General features: G+C 39.6%; 1 protein-coding gene across 1 annotated transcript in view; it reads right to left on the bottom strand.

Moving 5' to 3' along the window:
* The window catches only part of RAB3C (RAB3C, member RAS oncogene family), a gene marked incomplete at both ends in the record, with an annotated part of 317,859 nt that overhangs the window by 271,223 nt on the left and 21,483 nt on the right, over positions 1-25,153 (bottom strand). Inside the window, one exon of the mRNA XM_081233553.1 lies at positions 13,484-13,711. Within this exon, the coding sequence (XP_081089679.1) occupies positions 13,484-13,711 (228 nt within the window). The remainder of the gene's footprint in view (positions 1-13,483; positions 13,712-25,153) is intronic.

The raw sequence follows: 25,153 nt of genomic DNA, 5'->3' as shown, positions 1-25,153 counted from the left end.
ACAGAGGTACTACGGAGTACTCATTGGCATATTTGAGGCTGTCATTTTGACACAAAGACCTGGCACCACCCAACAACCTGTAGCTCCAGCGCTGGGACACCTCAGGCCAAACAACCAACAAGGCAGGAACAAAGCCCCACCCATAAGCAGGCAGGCTGCCTAAAATCTTCCTGAGCCCCCAGCCACCTCTAAACACACCTCTTGATACGGCCTTGCCCACCAGAGGGACAAGACCCAGCTCCACCCACCAGTGGGCAGGCACCAGCCCCTCCCACAAGGAAGCCTGTACAAACCTCTTAGACCAGTCTCACCCACAAGGGGCCACACAACAGAAGCAAGAGGAACTACAACCCTGTAGCCTGCAAAACAGAAACTGCAATCATAGAAAGTTAGACAAAATGAGATGGCAGAGGAATATGTTCCAGACAAAGGAACAAGATAAAACCCCAGAAGAACAACTAAGTGAAGTGGAGACAGGCAATCTACCTGAAAAAGAATTCAGAGTAATGATAGTTAAGTTGATCCAAGATCTAGGAAAAAGAATGGAGGCACAGACCAAGAAGATACAGGAAATGTTTAAAAAAAGACCTAGATGATATAAAATATAGACACACAGAGATGAACAATACAATAACTGAAATGAAAAGTACACTAGAAGGAATCAATAGCAGAATAAATGAGGCAAAAGAAGGAGCTGGAAGACAGAATGGTAGAAATCAATGCCACAGAAGAGAATAAAGAAAAAAGAATGAAAAGAAATAAGGACAGTTTAAGAAAACTCTGGAACATTAAACATGTGAACATTAACATTATAGGGGTCACAGAGGGAGAAAAGTGAGAGAAAAGGCCTGAGAAAATATTTGAAGAGATAATAGTGCAAAGCTTCCCTAACATGAGAAAGGAAACACTCACTCAAGTCCAGGAAGAGCAGAGAGTCCCATACAGGATAAACCCAAGGAGGAACACTGAGACACATATTAATCAAATTGGCAAAAATTAAAGACAAAGAGAAAATAACAAAAGCAACAAGAGAAAAGCAACAAACAACATAGAAGGGAATCCCCAGAAGGTTATCAACTAATTTTTTCAGCAGAAACTCTTCAGGCCAGAAGGGAGTGGCATGATATATTTAAAGTGATGAAAGGGAAAGACCTAGAACCAAGAATACTCTAGCCAGCAAGGCTCTCATTCAGATTCAATGGAGAAATCAAAAGCTTTACAGATAAACAAAAGCTAAGAGATCTCAGCACCATCAAACCACCTTTACAACAAATGCTAAAGGAACTTCTCTAGGCAGAGAAGAAAAAGACATAACAAGAAACAAGAAATTTACAAATGGGAAAGCTGACCAGTAAAAGCACACATACAGTAAAGGTAGGAAATCATCCACACAGAAATATGATATCAAAATCAGCAATCATGAGGAGAGTACAAATGCAGGATATTGGAAATGTATTTGAAATTAAAAGACCAGAAACTTAAAACAGTCTTGTGTATACATATAGTCTACTATATCAAATCCTCATGGTTACCACAAAGTGAAAATCTACAATAGATACACACAGCAAAAGAAAAAGGAATCCAAACACAACACTAAAGTTAGTCATCTAATCACAAGAGGAGAGAACAAAAGAGGAAGGGAAGAAGAAATGACTTACAAAAACAAATCCAAAACAATTAACAAAATGGCAATTAGAACATACATACCATTAATTACCTTAAATGTAACCAGATTAAATGCTCCAATCAAAAGACATAGACTGGTTAAATGGATATAAAAACATGACCTGTATATATGTTGTCTACAAGAGACCCATTTCAGATCTAGGGACACATACAAATAGAAATCAAAAGAAAGGTGGAGTAGTGACACTCATATCAGACAAAACAGACTTGAAAATAAAGGCTGTTATAAGAGACAAAGAAGGACACTACATAATGATCAACGGATCAAAGAAGATACAACAATTGTAAATATATATGCATCCGAGGGGTGGTGGTGTGATGAATTTGGAGTTTGGGATTGATATATATACACTAATATGTATAAAATGGATAACGAATAAGAACATGCTGTATAAAAGAATAAAATAAAATTCAAAAATTCAAAAAATATATATATATGCACCCAACAAAAAGCAACTCAATATATAAGGCAAACGCTAACAGCCATAAAAGGAGAAATCAACAGTAACACAATAATAGTGGTGGATTTTAACACTCCACTTATATCAATGAACAGACCATCAAGACAGAAAATCAATAAGGAAACATGACACATTAGATCAGGTGGCCTTAATTGATATTTATATAGAGTATTCCATCCAAAAGCAGCAGAATACACATTCTTCTCAAGTGCACATAGAACATTCTCCAGGATAGATCACATCTTGGGCCACAAAGCAAGGCTCAGCAAATTTAAGAAACCTGAAATCATACCAAGCATCTTTTCCAACCGCAATGCTATGAGATTAGAAATCAAATATAAGGAAAAAAATTGTAAAAAAACACAAACATGTGGAGGCTAAACAATAGGCTACTAAACAGCCAATGGATCACTGAAGAAATCAAAAAGGAAAGTAAAAAAAAAAAATACCTAGACATAAATGAAAATGAAAACATGATGATTCAAAACCTATCAGATGCAGCAAAAGCAGTTCTAAGAGGGAAGTTTTCAGCAGTACAATCATACCTCAGGAAACAAGAAAAATCTCAAATAAACAACCTAACCCTACACCTAAAGCAACTAAAGAGAGAAGAGCAAATAAAACCCAAATTTAGTAGAAGGAAAGAAATCATACAGATCAGGGCAGAAATAAATGAAAGAGAGATGAGGAAAACAATAGAAAAGATCAATGAAACTAAAAGCTGGTCCTTTGAAAAGATAAACAAAATTGATAAACCTCTAGCCAGACTCATCAAGAAAAAAAAAGAGAGGGCTCAAATCAACAAAATTAGAAATGACAAAGGAGACGTTACAATGGACACCATAGAAATACAAAGGATCATAAGAGACTACTACAAGCAATTATATGCCAATAAAATGTACAACCTAGAAGAAATGGACAAATTCTTAGAAAGGTACAATCTCCCAAGACTGAACCAGCAAGAAATAGAAAATATGAACGGACCAATCACAAGTACTGAAATTGAGACTGTGATTTAAAAACTCCCAACAAACAAAAGTCCAAGACCTGATGGTTTCACAGGCAAATTCTATCAAACATTTAGAGAAGAACTAACACCTATCCTTCTGAAACTCTTCCAAAAAACTGGAGAGGAAGGAACACTCCCACACTCATTCCATGAGGCCAGCAGCACCCTGATACCAAAACCAGACAAAGATACCACAAAAAAAGAAAATTACAAACCAATATCATTGATGAACATAGACACCAAAATCCTCAACAAGATACTAGCAAACTGCATCCAACAATATAGTAAAAGGATCATATACCATGATCAAGTGGGATTCACCACAGGGATGCAAGGATTCTTCAATATCTGCACATCAATCAATGTGATACACTGCATCAACAAATTGAAAAGTAAAAATCATATGGTCATCTCAATAGATGTGGAAAAAGCTTTACAATATTCAACACCCAATTATAATAAAAACTCTCCAGAAAGTGGCATAGAGGGAGCTTACCTCAACATAAAGGCCATATATGACAAACCCACAGCTAACATCATTCTCAATGGTGAAAAACTGAAAGCATTTCCACTAAGATCAGGAACAAGACAAGGATGTCCACTCTTGCCATTTTTATTTAACATAGTTTTGGAAGTCCTAGCCACAGCTATCAGAGAATAAAAAGAAATAAAAGGAATCCAAACGGGAAAAGAAGAAGTAAAATTGTCACTGTTTGCAGATGACATGACACTATATATAAAAAATCCTAAAGATGTTACCAGAAAACTACTAGAGCTCAAAAATGAATTTGGTAAAGTTGCAGGATACAAAAGTAATACACACAAATCTATTGCATTTCTATACACTAACAATGAAAGATCAGAAAGAGAAACTAAGGGAACAATCCCATTTACCATCACATCAAAAACAATAAAATACCTAGGAATAAACCTCCCTAAGGAGGCAAAAGACCTACACTCCAAAAACTGTAAGATGCTAATGAAAGGAATCAAAAATGACACAAACAGATGGAAAGATATACCATGCTCTTGGATTGGAAGAATCATTATTGTCAAAATGACTGTGCCACACAAGGCAACCTACAGATTCAATGCAATCCCAAATTACCAATGGCATTTTTTACAGAACTAGATCAAAAATCTTAAAATGTGTATGGAGACACGAAAGACCCTTAATAACCAAAGCAATCTTCAGAAAGAAAAACAGATGGAAGAATCAGGCTTCCTGCCTTCAGACTATCCTATAAAGCTACAGTAATCAAAGCAGTATAACACTGGCACAAAAACAGAAATATAGATCAGTGGAACAGGATAGAAAGCCCAGAAATAAATGCACACACCTATGGTTAATTGATCTACAACACAGGAGGCAAGACTACACAATGGAGAAAAGACAGTCTCTTCAATAAATGGTTCTAGGAAAACTGGACAGCTACATGTAAAAAAATGAAATTAGAACATTCTTTAATGCCATACACAAAAATAAACTCAAAATGGATTAAAGACCTAAATGTAAGACCGGATACTATAAAACCCTTAGAGGAAAACATAGGAAGAACACTCTTTGACATAAATCAAAGCAAAATCTTTTAAAATTTGTCTTCTAAGTAATGGAAATAAAAACAAAAATAAACAAATCTGACCTAATTAAACTCAAAAGCTTTTACATAGCAAAGGAAAGCATAAACAAAACAAAAAGAGAAGCCACAGAATGGGAGAAAATATTTGCAAATGAAGTGAATAGCAAGGAATTAATCTCCAAAATTTACAAACAGCTCAAATGGCTCAATATCAAAAAAACAAACAACCCAATCAAAAAAATGGGCAGAAATTCTAAATAGACATTCTCCAAAGAAGACATACAGTTGGCCAAGAGGCACATGAAAAGATGCTCAACATCGCTAAGTATTAGAAAAATGCAAATCAACACTACAGTGAGGTATCACCTCACACCAGTCAGAATGGCCATCATCAAAAAGTCTACAAGCAACAAATGCTGGAGAGGGTGTGGAGAAAAGGGAACCCTCCTGCACTGCTGGTGGGAATGTAAATTGGTACAACCACTATGGAGAACAGTATGGAGGTTCCTTAAAAAATTAAAAATAGAGCTACCATAAGACCCAGCAATCCCACTCCTCGGAATATATCTGAAGAAAACCGTAATTTAAAAAGATACATGGATCCCAATGTTCATTGCAGCACTAATTACCATAGCCAAGGCATGGACTCAACCTAAATGTCCAGCAATGGATGAATGGATAAAGAAGATGTGATACATATATACAATGGAATATTACTCAGCCATTAAAAGGAATGAAATAATGTCATTTGCAGCAACATGGATGAACCTGGAGCTTATCATACTAAGTGAAGAATGTCAGACAGAGAAAGACCAATATCCTATGATATCACTTATATGCGGAATCTAAAAAAAAATATACAAATGAACTTATTTACAAAATGGAAACAGACTCACAGACTTAGAAAAAAAACTTAAGGTTACCTAAGGGATAAGGTGTGGGGAAGGGAAGGAATAAATTAGGAGTTTTGGATTAACATGCACACACTACTATATATAAAATAATCAACAAGGACCTATTGTAGAGCACAAGGAACTCTACTCAATATTCTGTAATAACCTAAATGGGAAAAGAATCTAAAAAAGAATAGATAGATGTATATGTATAACTGAACCACTTTGCTGTACACCTGAAACATTGGGGTGTACATTGTAAATCAACTATATTCCAATATAAAATAAAAATTATTAATAAAAAAGATATGTAGGTTTACCGATTGGATCCCCTGAAGATCTCCGACAGATCACTTGGCCTCCTTTTATCTCATTTACAAATGTGGTCAAGTACATGGGCTTTGATTTCAATCCCCTGGTTCGAATCCTGCTTCTGACATATCCTAGATAGGACCTTGGGCAAATCCCCTTATTTTTCTGATTCTCTGTTTCCTCATCTATAAAATGGGGCTAATAATACCACCTTCCTTCATGGGGTTTGGCAAAAAATAAATTCTAAAAATGCATATAAACATAAAATGCTTATTTTATGGGTCAACACTGGGTTCATTAAGTGATGCTATTATCAGTTGTATCATCAAATGAGGGCTTGAGCTAGAAAATCTGAAAGATCTTTTCCTGACCCCAATGTTTGAGGTCTCTAAATACTGAGACCCAGAAATGCACTGAGTCTGCGGTGAGAATGGTTGAAATCATAAGCATTTGTCAGAGTGGAATCAATGACAGAAGCCACCCCTGGGACTCCAAGAACCTGCCTTTTGTATTAAGCATGTCTTTTACTTTCTGTATTCAGATGCTTTGACAGCTGGGGCCTTATGGATCCTGGAGAGACTGCCCTACCCTGAGTTAGTCAATTCTTAAAGACACTAAACAACTCACTGAAGCTCACTTGTCAAATGCAAACCACCAATACAGAGCTCATAGGGCTTGCTCCATCTTGGGCTCTCACACTATGAGCCACTATCCACCTGCCATAATTACCCCAGGCACCTGACAACTTAGGGAAGTCTCTATGCCCCAGGGTCTGCTGCAGGTATTCAAACTAGCCAGTCCTAAGCCTGTTTACCCTGCCTGGCCCATTCCTTATACAGAAACCACAATAGAGGCTCTTGTCACATTCCTCCCGCCCCTCCTTCTGCCTCCTGACCCCCGCAGGGGATTCCCCTCACTCCAAGTTCTCCCCTCCCCGAGCCCATGTGTCTTTCTCTTAAAACCTGTGAGCATAACGAACTACTATTTCAATCGCAGTTGTCTCCTGACCTGTGGGCCTCGCCACACCTAAATAACAATAAAACCTATACTTTAAAATACCGTCTTCCTCCAGGACTGGGCTGGGGAAGCAGGGCTTGTATTCTCTCAGTTTACTCATCCATCTCCTGCATAAGATTGTGATATAGCTATTGCCTATGTATATGGTTGCTGTATGGGAATCAGAATTCCCTTTGGTTACACGTGGACCAGAAGCACGTGCTTGACAGCAGATGACACCTTTGTGAAAAAGAAAAGGCACCCCTTCCTGGAACTGAGCACAGCTTAGTATGTGGCGCTCTGGCTGGAGAACAGCCCCACTTGACCCCTGGTTGGTGTCTTTGTCCAGTGCACAACATGTGCATCCTGTATGCGGCAGCCCTGACCTCTGAACACACTGAGGACGTTTCTTATTAACTCAGGCTGGCCAGGGCTCAGAAATGAAGGTGGGAAGGAGAGGGGGAAAGGGGAAGGAGGGAGAGAAAAGACAAGGAGTGGTGAAGGGTGAGGGTGGGAAAAAGAGAATGCAAAAATGATAAAATGCTAGTTCTAATTCCTAAGGAAACAGTGATCTCCTCTGCCTACCTGCCCTCTGCTCACTTTAAACCTATATTCTCTAATTAAGCTACAAAATTTTCAAGCTAAGTCTTTCATTAATTAGAGTCAACCTTGATTTTTGGACTTGGACAATGTAGACCCAACTGAAAAAGGAGACCCATGTGCTGTCTTTCTTTCTTTTTTTTAAACGTCTTTCTTGGACTATAATTGTTTTACAATGTTGTGTTAGTTTCTGCTTTATAACAAAGTGAATCAGCTATACGTATACATATATCCCCATATCTCTTCCCTCTTGTGTCTCCCTCCCTCCCACCCTCTCTATCCCACCCCTCTAGGTGGTCACAAAGCACCGAGCTGATCTCCCTGTGCTATGCGGCTGCTTCCCACTAGCTATTTTACATTTGGTAGTGTACATATGTCCATGCCACTCTCTCACTTTGTCCCAGCTTACCCTTCCCCCTCCCCGTGTCCTCAAGTCCATTCTCTAGTAGGTCTGCGTCTTTATTCCCATCCTGCCCCTAGGTCCTTCATGACCAAATTTTTTTTTCTTAGATTCCATATATATGTGTTAGCATACGGTATTTGTTTTTCTCTTTCTGACTTACTTCACTCTGTCCATGTGCTTTCTTTACACAAAGGAAGTTGCCTTTTATTCAGGGGAACCACACTGTCAAACCTGGCTCTCTACACAGTCTAGTTTCAAGAATTACTGGCACTCTTTACAGATTGCTATAGGCCTCATAGTTCATAGAGTAGTAATCTAGACACTGAAAATAAATACAGTACTGAGATATTCTTAGTAATGGATGCTATATTATTTTTCAATCTTCTTATTGGGAGGAAATCCACTCTACATAGCCTTTCCCAAAGCTAAACTACTTTTAAATTCGAAGCAAAATATTACAGACTCCAGCTGTGAAATATTTTTCTCTAAGTAAAGTGAAAAACCCATGCTAGATTTTTCTCCAATATATTCTTAACAGCATTAGACACAGAAAACGAAGGAACCACCTGTAATACTTGAAACCTCAGAATTTTGAAAATTTTTGACTTGAGAATCATAAAAATGATAATAAAATAAAAGTGCAATAAGAAATGTTAATGTAGTGAAGGACAGAGGGGTTCATAAATATATTAAAGGAAAATAAGGTTTGTAACTAAGTACAAATGAACGATGTCATTTCTCTAGACAAGTTTATTCCAAGGCAGGAGTGAACTTCCACAGAGAGGAGGCGTAACACAGCCAGAAAGAAATGTCGATGATTTGTAGTAGCCGTTAAAAGCTTTCTTTAAATGTGGACTGTTAAAAATCCAGTAATCCACTTTGTGGTCTCAGAAGCTTCCCCCACAGCATATGCAAAAAGCAACCCATCAAGTAGAAAAACTGGGCAGTCTTCCCACCCAGGTTCTTTCTTCCTGACCTTTTAGAAATACTACTTGAAATCTGGCTTCAAGTTTGATGTTCCTATGCCTGATGGCAACACTGGCAACCAGGTAGGAGATTTATCCCAATTGTCATAACACAGCACTTACCTTGAGCATGAACTTGGTGTACTAGCAACTGGACTGGCTTAGCTAGCAGGAGACCTGGATTTTAGACTCTACTCTGGCACTAACTGTAAGGTAAGGTCAAATCCCTTAGCCCACTATATATATCTTCATTTCTTAACCTGGAAACAGTTCTATGTACGGGCAGTTTAAAATAGAGTCATCAGACTCATGTTAAGATCTGTAACCTATCTTGGTAAAGGTAAAAATGCATTGGACTAATCCATGACAGTTTTCATCACTATGAAACAATTTTGCTTCTCTTCCTTTGAAATATATAATAGTGTGATAGACCAAGGAATACATATTTGGTCTTCCTCCTGGTTCCTGACAAAGAGCTTCTACAACCCTTGGAATTTCCTAAGAGATGGGAGAAAAAGGATCATCTTTTGTTATTCATAATAAGCCCCTTTCAGCCATACCAGAGTTCATGCTAATGAGGTGACTCTTGGTTAGCCCCTACATAGCTTCAAAATGGGGGCTGATTACAACATCGTAAATCAACTATACTCCAATATAAAATAAAATAAAAAAAGAATAGGGGATGATTGTTAGAAGAACAAACCATGTGATCAAAAGGTTGGAGCTTTCAGCCCTACCCCAACCTCTGGGAGGGGAGAGGGGCCGAAGACTGAGTTAATCACCAATGGTCAAGGATTTCATCAATTGTGCCTATGTAACGGGAGCTCCATAAGCATCTGAAAGAGTGAGGTTTGGAGAACTTTGGGGTTGGTGAATATATCACAGTGCTGGGAGGGTGACACCACGGAGACTGCATGAAAGCTGCTCCCACCCATCCCCACAACAATTTGCCCTATGCTTCTCTTCTATCTGGTTGTTCCTGAGTTGTATCCCTTATAATAAACCGGTAATAGTAAGTAAACTCTTCCTGAATTCTGTGAGCTCTTCTAGCAACTTATCAACCCTGAGGGGTAGGACTGTGGGACCTGAGAGTTTATAGCCTGTAGGTCAAAAGCACAGGGCACCCAGATTTGTGATTGGTATCTGAGTGGGGTGGGGAGAGGAGGGATAGGCTTATGGAATGGAGCCCTTTACCTGTGGGATCTGTGCTAACTCTGGGTAGTTAGTGTCAACACTGTATTAAATTACAGGACACCCATTTGGTGTCTGCATAGCAATGAAGAATTGCTTGGTCTGGAAAACCCCAGTATTTGGTGTCAGAAGTGTTGCAAGTAGAAACAGATCATAGTATAGGCTAAGATAGCTGTGGATACCTTAATGAATTTGTTATACATTAATATAAGTGCATAAAGATACTATAAGCTGGAAAAAACAGTTCACGTTCAGTTATTTAAATACGAGACGGCAAACCATCAGTGCCAGATACAGTCCCAAATAAATAATTTGTTATGTCATAAACAAAAAAAGCTGTACACAACTAAATATTTTCTAGTATACTTACATTATGGCATAAAGCAAGAACCCCTAAAATTATTGTAGGAATGTCTAGACTTAGGCAACCACCCTGTTGCTCCTTATCCTGTCTCCCCCTGCATGACTCAGTTCATCGGGATGGTCAGACTCTTTTAAAAACATCTTCAGCATCCCAGGATACATTGCCTAAGATCACCATCTTCACAAAAGCACGACCATATTCAAGAAGACTTCTTAATTAGGGCAGCACAGTGAAGGCGAACAAGCCAAAGCATTAGAATCTGATAGACCTAGCCTGGAACCAGCCTCTTGCCACATATGACCCTGGACGAGCTATTTAATTTGTCCGACTTTCAGGTTTCTCGGATAAAATAGGAATAATAATAAATACAAAGTTGGGTTGTTGTGGAAATTAGAAATAAGGTATAGATGATGCTTGGCATAGTTCTATGTTCAATAACTGTTAGCTACATATAATATTTATACAATTTAATATTTGCTTATAGACATACATATATAGTTACTCCGTGAGCGTTCATTTCTTTCTCCAACTATACTACAAGTTCAATGAGCACAAAATCTTTGCAGAGTACTGCTTTTGAATGGTTCACAATATAGTAGACCAGTTGGTATACGGTAGTGTAAAATCCATTTTCATACCCCTAGAATCACAGGTACATTAAGAGCTCCCAGTATCCCTAAGAGGAAGAAATAAGATTGTTTTGATTGCAAAGAAAACAGTGGCCATCAGACTACCGTTGTGACTGAGGAAGGTCTGGGTGAAGGGTTCCTGAGTGGCTGACCCCTGAAGGGAGTGTGAGTATCCACAGAATGGGAGAATGAAAACCCTGGAAGGAGGTCCCAGGCTGGACGGAGCTGTGAAGAGAGTTGGAGGTTTTGGGAAAATGGTGGATTATGGATGATTAGAGACAGATTTATTATGTCCCAGGCTTTTGAGTGAAGTTATGGAAATTGAGAAGCATGAGGAGGTATTAGAGGAGAAGCAGCCCAGAGACCTGAGTTGGGATTTGCTTGGCTCAGAGAAGAGCAACTTTCACGCAGAAGTAAGACCTGGACAGAAGTAACTGAACTTCAGGGTCCAAGAAAAGTACAGGAATGAGCTGTGGCCTGGTACTAGCACTGAGGGTTTTGAAAAAAAATATTTTTGTAAGTATGACAATATAATTCTCAAAAAAAGTATATTATTTGAACTTTTTCTGTTTTACATTAAGGGCAAATGATTTTATACCTCTACAAAGCATTTCGGTCAAAAACCTAAATTGAGAAATTGCTAGAGATTATAGGATTGAATTTATACACCATGTTGATGTTTTACCTAAACAATCACAACAACCACCTTTAAACATCCCTAAGACATATGGCAGGAGCTGTCAGCCAGAGGAATGACACTTCTTTGATATTAACAGAAAGAACATGGTTGCAGAGGTAGGAGATGTGTAGTTACCAAATTAATTTAATTTTCAATTCAACAAAGCCCCTGAGAGTTAAGGGACCTTTGTTAAGCCTGGATATGAAAGTTATCTTCACATGACAATTGGTTGCTTAAAGCTCAAAAGGAAGAGAATGTGAAGCAATAAACACAGCTCTTTCTGTCTGTATAAACAGGGCTGCGTGTTTCTAAAGTATCTAAAGAGGGACCCCCTTCCCAACAAAAATGTCTTTGGGGACCAGTAGAGCAGCAATGGGGACTGGGCCTATTTTTCCAAGTTCTTTTCTGAGTTCTAATTAGACTTGGAAGACTCCAGAATTAGAATAAGTAAAATAGTAACAATCTCTTGTAAGCTGCCTAAGAGGATACCTACCTGTGTATATACCTGCATCTTTAAATTTTACTCCTAAGAGCTTTAAGATATGAAAGGACATCTGGAATATTTAAAATGATATCTTAAGGGCTCTTTTATTTTAAAAAAAAGTTTAAGTGTTTTACTCTGAGATTTGTCTTTCTTTCAGCTTTCCATATTTGAGGAGGCAGGCTTATCGTCGGTCCTACAGATCAACCATGGCACCAGTACCAAATGGTAGTAGACATCAGAATTGTCTCAGAAGAAGGCAGAAACCTCATCTCTTGGGAAATGCCTTTTTAAAGCTCAAATCAATTTGAGTGGCAGAGGTATAAATGACAGGGAAAGGGGACCAAAACTAACTGTAAAAACATTCTACCATTGTACCCATACATTGCATGATGTACATAAAATGCTTACTACACAACTCTCTCTTGGTATAACCAATCTTTTTTGTTACTTCAGCTCTTATATTACCTTGAACGTGTACCCACACACACTTTTTCCTATGTTTCTCACTTGGTATTCTCCTAAATTAATCCCAACTATTTAGTTAAGGAATCTCTGATCTTCTGCAGCGGGTGAGGAGAGGCACAAAGCTAGCCACACAGTCTCAAAACTTATTGGAGAACTTTCTGCTTAGGGGAAAACCCTATTTAAAATAAATATCCTATTTGTTTTGTTCTGTCTGGGTAGGTAAACATAACTCTTAGAGCTGAAAACACAAGGTTTGTGGAGATTAAATAGACCCTTTTCAAATTTTAGCTGGGGCTTTATGAAGGGACTAAACCTGAGCTTTCTCTATATTTGGTTGTTTACCTTCTTTAAAACGACCAGGGCAGGCTGCTTCCTGCAACCTAAAAAGGCTAAATTTACTTTGCCTATTTTGTGTGTTAGAAAAGTGGCAGAGAAGGATTCAGAGACTTGCTCCGGGTCACACAGACCATAAAAGACAGAGCCAGACTTTCTGTTGAGTGTTCTTTACCACAATAAAGAGACATTTGGATTTTCTTTCTTCTGAAGACTCTTAAGAAGCATCAGTGACAATAAGGCTTAATTCAGTCTCCCTACCTTAAAGAGGCAACACTCTATTGCCTTTGAAACAGAATGTTCTGTGGCAAAGAACCTGGAAATGGAGGCTTACAGACCCCATGGGGACAGAACAAGGCAGAAAGGTTTCCCTCACACACTTGTATGTTCAACGCCCTAGACTGAAGGATGCCGTCAGTTCAAAGTCACTTACCCAAATCTGAAGCTTGATTCTCTTTTCATTTTTGAATACAGTTTTGACTTTGAAATCAATCCCAACTGTGCTGACGAATGCAGATGTAAAGGAGTCATCCGCGTAACGGAACAGAAAAGATGTTTTCCCCACACTGCTATTGCCAATGATGAGCAATTTGAACATGTAGTCAAAGTTCTGATCAGAGGAGTCTTTCTGGCCGTACCTGGCATCTTGGGCAGAGGCCATCTGTGGTAAAACAAAACAAAACAAAAGAGGTGTGGATCAGTCTCCCGTTTGCTATGAAGCTAGCAGCACACTCATTATTGGTCTTGCCAGAAACAGATGTCAGACCACTCAGGAGACAAGTTGAGAGAGTTCCCCAGCCTTCCTCTGATGCTGGTATCCATGGCAATAATTCCCTGCTGGAAGACAGAAAAGCAAATCTTACGGCTCTTTCCAGCTGTGCTGGTGTGTGTCACTGCTCAGCATTCAGAACGAATCAAAGACACAAAAGGAGATGTAACATGAAAAGCAAAGATATGAGGAGCTGGCCAGGGCATGTGGACTCTGAAAGTTTGTAATTCCAGTGATGGCGACACCAAGGTGGCTGAACAGCAGGGTGTTTCTTCCTGAGTCATCTAAATGATTAGAGTCTCTTTTATTTTCTAGGGAAGCACTCCCAAAGCCTATCTCTATTTCATCTATTTATATCACTTTAAATCAACATCCTAACATATATGACCAATCTCTTTCAAATAAAAAATAATGATAATGACAAATACATATGGTTCAAACAAAGTGCCAGGAACTGTTAACTTACTTAACCCTCACCACACCCTATAGGTGGGTACCTTTATTATTTACATATTAAAAGGAGACAATTAAGGCTCAGAGATACTAAGTAATTTGCTCAATTTCACATACTTTGTAAGTAGTAGAGGCGGGTTTCAAATCAGGCAGTGTGGTGCGAGGGCTCATGTCCTTTTTTTTTTTTTACATCTTTATTGGAGTATAATTGCTTTACAATGGTGTGTCAGTTTCTGCTTTGTAACAAAGTGAATCAGCTATACATATACATATGTTCCCATATCTCTTCCCTCTTTCATCTCCCTCCCTCCCACCCTCCCTACCCTACCCCTCTAGGTGGTCACAAAGCACTGAGCTGATCTCCCTGTGTTATATGGCTGCTTCCCACTAGCTATCTATTTTACATTTGGTAGTGTATATATGTCCATACCACTCTCTCACTTCGTCCCAGCTTACCCTTCCCGCTCCCCATGTCCTCAAGTCCATTCTCTAGTAGGTCTGTATCTTTATTCCTTGCCTTCTACTCCCCGCCCCCCAGCCCTGGTTCCCAGTGAGAACTAGGGAAATATGTACCCGTGCTCTAAAGTTGAAGTGGGAAATATTCATTGTGAGATTCATTAATGAAGGTCCCTACCTGGGTTCAAACCTCGGCTCCACCACCTACTGGTTGTGGAACTTTTGCTTTTTTATTTTAAATCGGTGTAGCTCAGTTTCCTCTCTTCTGTGAAATGGAAAAAGTTATCATCCAACTTGAAACACTTGTGAAAATAATAGATGATATATCTGTACAGCAGATATATAAAGCGCCTAGCAAAGAATAGAGAATTATCTCTATTATTTATAAATGCTCTAGATGGATTTTTCCTCATCTTTTTTGATGATCATTTTCACATCTATCAAAAATGCTGTAGCATTACTCTAAGTACCATTTGGCTCCATATAGAAAAGAAGCATTTACAACAGTGAATCCCAGTGATTAGTGAATTTACCAGATCACCTTTTTGGATGCTATGAATTCTTTGCCAATTGCTGTGCTGTCCAATACAGTAGCCACTAATCACATATGCCTGTTTATATTTAAACTAAGTAAAATTAAAAATTCCGTTCCTCACTCACACTAGCCATATTTCAAGGGCACAAGAGCCACATGGGGCTTGTGGCTATGACACTGGGCAGCACAGGTTCAGGACACTGTCATAACTGCAGAAAGTTCTATTACTCAGTGCTAGGCTAGACAGTCTTTTTTCATTTCTTATAAAATCTGATTAATAATTACATATTTCTCTTGTAGGTATGGCAAAGAGAAAAGCCCCAGAAGATAGCGGAGTGCTAGAAACACTATATAGTGCCTAGTCTCACCTAAGACCACATTGGTTGCTGAAATCAGGTGTGTGTGTGTGTGTGTGTGTGTGTGTGTGTGTGTGTGTGTAAGACAACTGAGGGAAAAAGAAAAGGGGAGATGGGGGGATAACGTATTCCCTTTCTACAAATACTCACTGCCAGTAGGAGAACACAATAGTATGAGCAAGAATAAAGGCAAAAAGAAAATCTGTATATATTATGAAATTTAAGGGCAATAAACATTCTGACTTCATTTCATTTCTTATTAAATATAAGTTTAAGCATTTCTCTTTTTAAGTCCACGTAACCACATTGCTGTCTTCAGTAAATATGCCTTGCAATGATTGTCTGCCAGTGGGAAAAACTGAGCCAGTAAAACAGGCAGATATCATCATTTTCCTTTCTGGCCCTGGAGTCTGCGTGCTAAGGTAAACTTCCCCCAACACAAGCAGCCCACCAAGAACAAAAATAGGATTATAATTCTTGACTCTCAGTTTGAACAATGTCTTGCTCTGATGACTTCTGACACCCCAGAAAGCCAGGTAACTATTTCGTTTGACACTCCTGTTCCTATAGACATAAGCCTTTCACCAATTAAGATTCCCCCCTTATGGAGGTGTTAAGTTCAACCAGGCCTGCAAATGACCTTTGTTAAGAAGATCTTTTACCATCTTTTATATGAAGCAGCCCAGATACTACGTTCTGGATTAAGCATGTTCAGTTAAGCCACAGTTAGAAAATAGACTTTACAAGTTTCCTAGAGCTGCTCATTTTCTCAGCCTGATAGCCTACCATTACCCTGAGGTGGGACTCTGAGTCCTGTGGATTTCTAGGCTTCCTTGAAAGAACACGTGATAAAGAAAGGCGCTATCAATCACAAGTCCTAGTCCAAAATTAGACCAACTCCAAAACCTGTGGAAATATAGACATCATCATTGTATGTATTTTTTAAAGGTAATTGTAGAGATTTGGATAGAGAAAACCATACTGGAGTTTTCTCCAGCATGAGAAATAGAAGATGTTCAATTTTAAGGACAGATTATACCAGCTGTTTTAGCAGCAAAGAAGGTGGCAGGAGCACCGAGGATGATGGGGCATGAGGCTGGTGGATATGTGGATCCAGATCCTCCAAGGGATTAATTAGAAGAGTTTGCTAACCTGCTATTCTTGAAGATGATGTGTGGTTTCTTTAAATTATTTCCTGATTTATATCCCCCAAAGTATTCACAGAGAGCCCCAAAGATCTGTATTCAGAACATATGTGTTTCATAAACTTTAGAATAATGAAATAAATCCTGGCTTAGGGAATGGAGAAGTAGACTACCCGAATCTTGCTGAGAATAGAAATGAAGCAATTTTTATTTACAAAACAGAAATAGAATTACAGACGTAGAAAACAATCTTATGGTTACCAGGAGCGGGGGTAAATTGGGAGATTGGGATTGACATATACACAGTACTATATATAAAATAGATAACTAATAAGGACCTACTGTATAGCACAGGGAACTCTACTCAATACTATGTAATGACCTATATGGGAAAAGAGTCTAAAAGAGTGGATATATGTATATGTACAACTGATTCACTATGCTGTACACCTGAAACTAACAAAATATTGTAAATCAATTATACTCCAATAAAAAAAAAGGATGAAGCAATTTGACAGCATATGAATGTCAAAGGAACATATAGACAGTCACTATGTAAATTTACTAACAGTTCTAAATACTAAGTCATGTGAACGTCTCCAAAATTTTCATGGGAAAATATGAAAACAGGAGTGGGCATGAAGGAACCTTCTAGAGAGCAAACAGGATTTTATAAAAGATACATAAGAAACTCTTTAAATTGCATTAATCTTGAATTAATTAAAAAAAAAAGAATCATAGAGTGGGAAAGACTCTTCAGCGAAGCCCTCCTTCCAACTCATCCCCAAGTGTCCCTCTTGTCATTGGTGTTCTAGCCCAGCCCTTCACCACGAGTGACAGAAAGTTTGCTAGGCTGTGAAGCAGCCTATTTCATTGCTGAACAACTGCAATTGTTATAAATTTCTTCCTTAGATTTGAGTTAAAATCTACTTCCCTGCAGCTTCTGTCCATGTGCTCCAGATTCTGCCTATGAATCAAAAGAGTTGACTCCTTTCCCAATCACAGCTCCATAGCTTTCTCTCCTCCTGCCTGGATAATCTCAACTGCTTTAGCCCCTTTCTCCACCCAGGACATGTCTGAAAAATCCCACACATCTTCTAGGTTAAAGGTGACATCTCTGCAGATGTCAAAGTCCCATGCATGGCTCCCACAATTGGTCACAATATTCCAGATATTTATCTGGTCGTTGCAGAGTGAAATGAGATTCTCATATCCTATCACATCTGACTTCACAATGGTCTCCTCAAATGCTCAGCACTTTTTTCACATTCACTGTTATAAACATAGGTCTCCCCTAACCCCTTCCTATGCCTCGGCAATTTATTTTTTTAATGGAAGTGTCAACCTTTATTATGTACTCTACTACATTTCCTTTTGTTTGTTTTGATTTACAATTCCATTCTGTTTTGATAACTTTTTGTCCTTTCATCAAAAATATTAGTTATCCCTTCCAGATTTGTCTCATTCCTAAGTTTGATCAGTATGCATTTCATATTCTCACTTAAGATGCTAATCAAAATGCTAATCAGTTTGTAGACAAATCACAATTTTTTTTTTACCTTGCTGAATACGTAAATCTATGGATGAACTCTACAATATGTCATTAAGGAACTCAGCAAGTTTGAAGCAAATCCTTAACCTCTGGGAGTTGGTGCCTTGCAAAGCCACTGTGCTATCCCTCTAGGTGTGCCTTGGCTCAGTAGCAGGTGAACAGATCATAGATTTAATTGATGTGTCATTTTTAATTTCAATTCTAGTCTCCCCAGAAGTCCTACTGACCAGGGACCAAGCAGATTACCTTTGACTAACACACGTAACCATAGCCTTCTTCAGAATTTTTGACATTAGCTTTTCCAAATAAATGAGAAAAGCAAATTATTTGCAAGGATTCCCTTGGGTGCTTAAGAATTTAAACTGTACTAAGCCATCTGTGCATCTGATGAGAAAAACAAAAAGAAGTCATTTTAAATGTACTATGTTCCATCTACTATTACTGATAACATCCTGAGGGTCAGTGGGAGGACGAACGAGGGTAAATTATCCAGAAAATGAAATGCAATTCTTTGAAATTGGAAGAGTGAAAGTAAGGATGGGACATACGTATGGGAAGTGTGTGGAAATATGTAAAGTAGTTTCAAATCTCAATTGTTGTTACCTAGGGGAAAAGAAAAGAAAAAGGTAATAAGAGGAGTTATTCCTGAGAGCTCCAAAGTAAAGACTAAATTTTAAAACCAAGAAGGAAAAGATAGGATTTCCAAAGACATGTCATCTGGCCCCTGGTGGTTTCTCGTGGTGAAGGTCTCGTCTGTGCTTGGTTGCCTGTCTCCCTGTTTGTTTCTCTGGGTGGATTGGAATTGTGATGCTCTTTGCAGTCTCTGGCCAGCAGTTTCTCCATGTGTCTGCTACTGTTTGCTCTGGCAAGAGCCAGCTGGGAAGCAATAAACACTACTTGTATCACTGCGGACACATCACCATCAAGCTGAAAGGATGCTGTCCAGAGAATTGGAAGCAGCCAAGGCACTAGAAGACTTAAACTCTAACCCTGGCATCTGAAGTAAAGGGCCTGGAAAGTAGGGCAGCATTTGGAAATCGTCTTTGTCTCCTTTTATGTTAGGAGGGATTGACTTAGTTCTATATTTCGTGGGACTCCTGGAGAAGGTATATGATGGTATGCCAAATTATGGTAACGCTTCCAAGATGCACGTTGCTCTATGTTTTAAGGGTATCCCTCAAGCTCAGTTTCACAGAACTCCTTTCAGTCTGCGTCTGGACCTCTGTTGCATGCATAGCTTCTTTAGTACATGTGGGTAGCACTCGGCTGATGCACAGGAAAGTGGTACAATAACTGCAACAACAGCTCTCACAGACACTGTACTCTGCTTTACACATATTATCACACCTCATCCTTTCACTGTCCCCAGATATCAGAATCTACCTCTTAGCACCCCCCTGTTAGAGGAACAGAATGCTGAGTGTATTTCAGAATGGCTACCTTCCCCAACCCCCTGCCAGAAGCATGAGCAGATTCTTCTCCAACCTTCACTATGAGAACATAATAGACCTCCTGAAGGTAATATTCACAAAAGTGTGAGGCCCTCTGGAGTTTTATGTCTTAGACTTGTCCACACTGAGCCTCCAGCAATTCATCAATTACAGTCTACATTTTCTTCATCAATTACATTTAGGTTTTCCTACCCTAGTACTGATCCCCGTGAAGGTTTCTATTCCAGTAAATTGTGATTCTCTGTGTCTGCCTATTTGTCTCTCCAATTTGCGGGGCAGCAGTCTTTCCCGTGACCCCACTTCTCTGATGATCTAAGAAGAGTTGTTAATTTTCAGTTTGTTCAGCTTTTTTCTTGTGTGAGAATGGGAGTGACCATTTCCAAGCTCCCTCCGTACTAGACAGAAAACTCAAAGCCTTTATCCCCATTTTAAGGATGAAATTAAGAGTATTTGAGAGGAAGCTAAAGTAGAGGGGGAGGTCCTTGTTTTTCAGTAGGTTGTTATCCTGATTCCTCTGTCTGTGTACTGACTGTGCCTTCATGATCTGGACCAAATGGGTTAGGATCTACTGTATAGCAGAGGGAACTCTACTCAATATTCTGTAATAAGCTAGATGGGAAAAGAACCAGAAAAAGAATGAATATAGGTATATGTATAAGTGAACCACCATGCTGTACACCTGCAACTAACACAACATTTTAAATCAACTACACTCCAATAAAATTTTCAAAGAAAGAATTACAGACATGCAGCTCAGCTACTTCACTCTTCCCTTCATCAAACTAACAAGTCTCAGCCTTCAATCACAGAGAATATTGAAAGAGGTGACTTCCGGGTAAGATGGCGGAAGACTAAGACGTGGAGATCACCTTCCTCCCCACGGATACACCAGAAATACAGCTACATGTGGAACAACTCCTACAGAACACCTACTGAACGCTGGCAGAAGACCCCAGACCTCCCAAAAGGCAAGAAACTCCCCACATACCTGGGTAGGGCAAAGCGGAGAGATTCCCGCACAGAGGATCGGTGCCGAGCGGCACTCACCAGCCCGAGAGGCTTGTCTGCTCGCCCGCCGGGGCGGGCGGCGCTGGAAGCTGAGGCTTGCGCTTCGGTCAGAGCACAGGGAGAGGACTGGGGCTGGCGGCAAGAACTCAGCCTGAAGGGGGCTAATGTGCCACAGCTAGCCGGGAGGGAGTCCGGGAAAACTCTGGAGCTGCCGAAGAGGCAAGAGACTTTTTCTTCCCTCTTGGTTTCCTGGTGCGCGAGGAGAGGGGATTAAGAGCGCTGCTTAAAGGGGCTCCACAGACGGGCGCGAGTCGCGACTGAAAGCGCGGAGCCCAGTGACGGGCGTGGGACGCTGGGGCTGCTGCTGTCGCCGCCAAGAAGCCTGTGTGCGAGCGCAGGTCACTGTCCACACCGCCCTTCCGGGAGCCTGTGCAGCCCGCCACTGCCGGGGTCCCGGGATCAAGGGGCGGCTTCCCTGGGAGAACACACGGCGCGCCTCGGGCTGGTGCAACGTCACGCTCACCTCTGCCGCTGCAGGCTCGCCCCGCACTCCGTGCCCCTCCCTCCCGCCCGGCCTGAGTGAGCCAGAGTCCCCGAAGAGGCTGCTCCTTTAACCCTGTCCTGTCTGAGCGAAGAACAGACGCCCTCCAGCGACCTACACGCAGAGGCGGGGCCAAATCCAAAGCTGAGACCCAGGAGCTGTGAGAACAAAGAAGAGAAAGGGAAACCTCTCCCAGCAGCCTCAGAAGCAGCGGATTAAAGCTCCACAATCAACTTGATGTACCCTGCATCTGTGGAATACATGAATAGACAACAAATCATCCCAAATTGAGGAGCCAGGAGTCAGTGCTGTGCCTCTGAGGTGGGAGAGCCAACTTCAGGACACTGGTCCACAAGAGACCTCCCAGCTCCACATAATATCAAACGGCGAAAATCTTCCAGAGATCTCCATCTCAACACCAGCACCCAGCTTCACTCAACGACCAGCAAGCTACAGTGCTGGACACCCTATGCCAAACAACTAGCAAGACAGGAACACAATGCCACCCATTAGCAGAGAGGTGGCCTAAAATCATAAAAAGTCTGCAGACACCCCAAAACACACCACCAGACGTGGACCTGCCCACCAGAAAGACAAGATCCAGCCTCATCCACCAGAACACAGGCACTAGTCCCCTCCACCCGGAAGCCTACACAACCCACTAAACCAACCTTAGCCACTGGGGATAGACACCAAAAACAACGGGAACTACGAACCTGCAGCCTGCAAAAAGGAGACCCCAAACACAGTAACATAAGCAAAATGAGAAGACAGAAAAACACACAGCAGGAGAAGGAGCAAGATAAAAACCCACCAGGCCTAACAAATGAAGAGGTAATAGGCAGTCTACCTGAAAAAGAATTCAGAATAATGATGGTAAAGATGATCCAAGATTCTATTTCCAAGATCCAAAATCTTGGAAATAGAATAGACAAAATGCAGGGAACAGTTAACAAGGACCTAGAAGAACTAAAGATGAATCAAGCATCGATTAAAAACACAATAAATGAAATAAAAAATACTCTAGATGGGATCAAGAGCAGAATAACTGAGGCAGAAGAACGGATAAGTGAGGTGGAAGATAAAATAGTGGAAATAACTGCTGCAGAGCAAAATAAAGAAAAAAGAATGAAAAGAACAGAGGACAGTCTCAGAGACCTTTGGGACAACATTAAACGCACCAACATTCGAATTATAGGGGTTCCAGAAGAAGAAGAGAAAAAGAAAGGGACTGAGAAAATATTTGAAGAGATTATAGTTGAAAACTTCCCTAATATGGGAAAGGAAATAGTTAATCAAGTCCAGGAGGCACAGAGAGTCCCATACAGAATAAATCCAAGGAGAAATACGCCAAGACACATATTAATCAAACTATCAAAAATTAAACACAAAGAAATCATATTAAAAGCAGCAAGGCAAAAACAACAAATAACACACAAGGGAATCCCCATTAGGATAACAGCTGATCTCTCAGCAGAAACTCTACAAGCCAGAAGGGAGTGGCAGGACATAATTAAAGTGATGAAGGAGAAAAACCTGCAACCAAGATTACTCTACCCAGCAAGGATCTCATTCAGATTTGATGGAGAAATTAAAAGGTTTACAGAAAAGCAAAAGCTGAGAGAGTTCAGCACCACCAAACCAGCTTTACAACAAATGCTAAAGGAACTTCTCTAGGCAAGAAACACAACAGAAGGAAAAGACCTACAATAACAAACCCAAAGCAATTAAGGAAATGGGAATAGGAACATACATATCAATAATTACCTTAAATGTAAATGGACTAAATGCTCCCACCAAAAGACACAGATTGGCTGAATGGATACAAAAACAAGACCCATATATATGCCATCTACAAGAGACCCACTTCAGACCTAGAGACACATACAGACTGAAAGTAAGGGGATGGAAAAAGATATTCCATGCAAATAGAAACCAAAAGAAAGCTGTAGTAGCAATTCTCATATCAGACAAAATAGACTTTAAAATAAAGACTACTAGAAGAGACAAAGAAGGACACTACATAATGATCAAGGGACTGATCCAAGAAGAACATATAACAATTGTAAATATTTATGCACCAAACATAGAAGCACCTCAATATATAAGGCAAATACTAACAGCCATAAAAGGAGAAATCGACAGTAACACAATCATAGTAGGGGACTTTAACACCCCACTTTCACCAATGGACAGATCATCCAACATGAAAATAAATAAGGAAACACAAACTTTAAATGATACATTAAACAAGATGGACTTAATTGATATTTATAGGACATTCCATCCAAAAACAACAGAATACACATTTTTCTCAAGTGCACATGGAACATTCTCCAGGATAGATCATATCTTGGGTCACAAATCAAGCCTTGGTAAATTTAAGAAAATTGAAATTGTATCAAGTATCTTTTCCGACCACAATGCTATGAGGCTAGATATCAATTACAGGAAAAGAGCTGTAAAAAATACAAACACATGGAGGCTAAACAATACACTACTTAATAACGAAGTGATCACTGAAGAAATCAAGGAGGAAATTAAAAAATACCTAGAAACAAATGAAAATGGAGACACGACGACCAAAAACCTATGGGATGCAGCAAAAGCAGTTCTAAGAGGGAAGTTTATAGCAATACAATCCCACCTTAAGAAACAGGAAACATCTCGAATAAACAACCTAACCGTGCACCTAAAGCAATTAGAGAAAGAAGAACAAAAACATCCCAAAGTTAGCAGAAGGAAAGAAATCATAAAAATCAGATCAGAAATAAATGAAAAAGAAATGAAGGAAACGATGGCAAAGATCAATAAAACTAAAAGCTGGTTCTTTGAGAAGATAAACAAAATTGATAAACCATTAGCCAGACTCATCAAGAATAAAAGGGAGAAGACTCAAATCAATAGAATTAGAAATGAAAAAGGAGAAGTAACAACTGACACTGCAGAAATACAAAAGATCATGAGAGATTACTATAACCCACTCTATGCCAATAAAATGGACAACCTGGAAGAAATGGACAAATTCTTAGAAATGCACAACCTGCCAAGACTGAATCAGGAAGAAATAGAACATATGAACCGACCAATCACAAGCACTGAAATTGAAACTGTGATAAAAAATCTTCCAACCAACAAAAGCCCAGGACCAGATGGCTTCACAGGCGAATTCTATCAAGCATTTATAGAAAAGCTAACACCTATCCTTCTCAAACTCTTCCAAAATATAGCAGAGGGAGGAACACTCCCAAACTCATTCTACGAGCCCACCATCACCTTGATACCAAAACCAGACAAGGATGTCACAAAGAAAGAAAACTACAGGCCAATATCACTGATGAACATAGATGCAAAAATCCTCAACAAAATACTAGCAAACAGAATCCAACAGCACATTAAAAGGATCATACACCATGATCAAGTGGGGTTTATTCCAGGAATGCAAGGATTCTTCAATATACACAAATCAATCAACGTGATACACCATATTAACAAATTGAAGGAGAAAAACCATATGATCATCTCAATAGATGCAGAGAAAGCTTCCGACAAAATTCAACACCCATTTATGATAAAAACCCTGCAGAAAGTAAGCATAGGGGGAACTTTCCTCAACATAATAAAGGTCATATATGACAAACCCACAGCCAGCATCGTCCTCAATGGTGAAAAACTGAAACCATTTCCACTAAGATCAGGAACAAGACAAGGTTGCCCACTCTCACCACTCTTATTCAACATAGTTTTGGAAGTTTTAGCCACAGCAATCAGAGAAGAAAAGGAAATAAAAGGAATCCAAATCAGAAAAGAAGAAGTAAAGCTGTCACTGTTTGCAGA

Source organism: Mesoplodon bidens (assembly GCF_964165515.1).
Source record: "Mesoplodon bidens genome assembly, chromosome: 4".
Lineage (NCBI taxonomy): Eukaryota > Metazoa > Chordata > Mammalia > Artiodactyla > Ziphiidae > Mesoplodon > Mesoplodon bidens.
This window is presented reverse-complemented; position numbering and strand designations above follow the sequence as displayed.